This window comes from Carlito syrichta, unplaced genomic scaffold, assembly GCF_000164805.1.
Source record: "Carlito syrichta isolate Samal-C Ts95f unplaced genomic scaffold, Tarsius_syrichta-2.0.1 Scaffold316198, whole genome shotgun sequence".
NCBI classification, from domain to species: Eukaryota; Metazoa; Chordata; class Mammalia; order Primates; family Tarsiidae; genus Carlito; species Carlito syrichta.
The window spans coordinates 195481-196422 of NW_007260294.1; the positions used below are offsets into that span (position 1 = coordinate 195481).

The 942-nt window shown below is 59.2% G+C and overlaps 1 protein-coding gene across 1 annotated transcript in view; it reads left to right on the forward strand.

The window, feature by feature from the left end:
- Window positions 1-338: 338 nt before the first annotated feature.
- GATAD1 (GATA zinc finger domain containing 1) overlaps window positions 339-942 on the forward strand; it is a 12924-nt gene continuing 12320 nt past the window's right edge. The window contains exon 1 of the mRNA XM_021706894.1: window positions 339-635. Coding sequence (XP_021562569.1) covers window positions 339-635 — 297 coding nt within the window. The remainder of the gene's footprint in view (window positions 636-942) is intronic.

A 942-nucleotide genomic window follows, 5' to 3' on the forward strand; every position in this document is an offset into this window, starting at 1 on the left:
TGGGCCACTGTCCACCACGTGTTGGCCCCGCCCTCTCGGGCTCCTCCGCCGGAAACCGTCCCGCCGGCCCAGTCACCCTCTGACGCCTTACTCTTCTCTCGGTGGTTCCGAACGACGGTTGTGCAGGGCCGAGCACGTGCGCCGACGTCTCGGGCTGCCCAGTCCCAGCGGTCCATCCTTTGCACTCGAGACAGCTCGGGATCCCCTGCGAATCACTTTACATACATAGTGGAGCGCTGGAATCCATTATTTTATTGCAATGACAGTTTATAGTGTAATTTCGGACACCGAGGAACTTATTTATGATACAAACATCACTTCACATCTTGTTTTCGGACATGGTGCCGCGCGCAACAGTCGCGACACGCCCGGAGGTGCAGGCCCGCTGCACGGGAGGGTTGCGCCCAGTTCCCGCCCGCTTTCTACTTGAGCCGCAGCCAGTCTGGTTTCCTCCTGCCATTGGCAACACGCCCTTGACCTCCAGCCAGCTCCAAGGCGGTGTGGGAGGACTCTGCGAAACGCCAACTGGTATCCTTCACGGGTATCCCAGCAGACACTTCATCTCCGCTTTTCCGTGCAAATTGAAATTCAAGGAAACATTCATTTGTAAAAAGCTCGCGCGGGCCGTTTGTCCCGTATAGTCACCAGCAATCTCATGTCCCCAGAGGTCGCGACGGGAGGGAGGTCCCCATGAGGGTCCTGAGTAGGAGTGCCAAGTTCAGCAAATAAAACACGACGCCCAGTTATTGTGACTTTCAGACTAGCAGCTTCCCTGGGCACTCGCAGTAAGAATGACTCTCGAAAGTCACACTTCGCGGAGCACCGCAGTTTTGCGACAATCCAGGCCGGAGGCCAGACGTGAGACACGCCCCCTCGCGCCAGCTAGCCCCACCCGGCGCCGCACTTCCGGTCGGGGGGTCCACGCCCGCGCGCGGCCCCGCC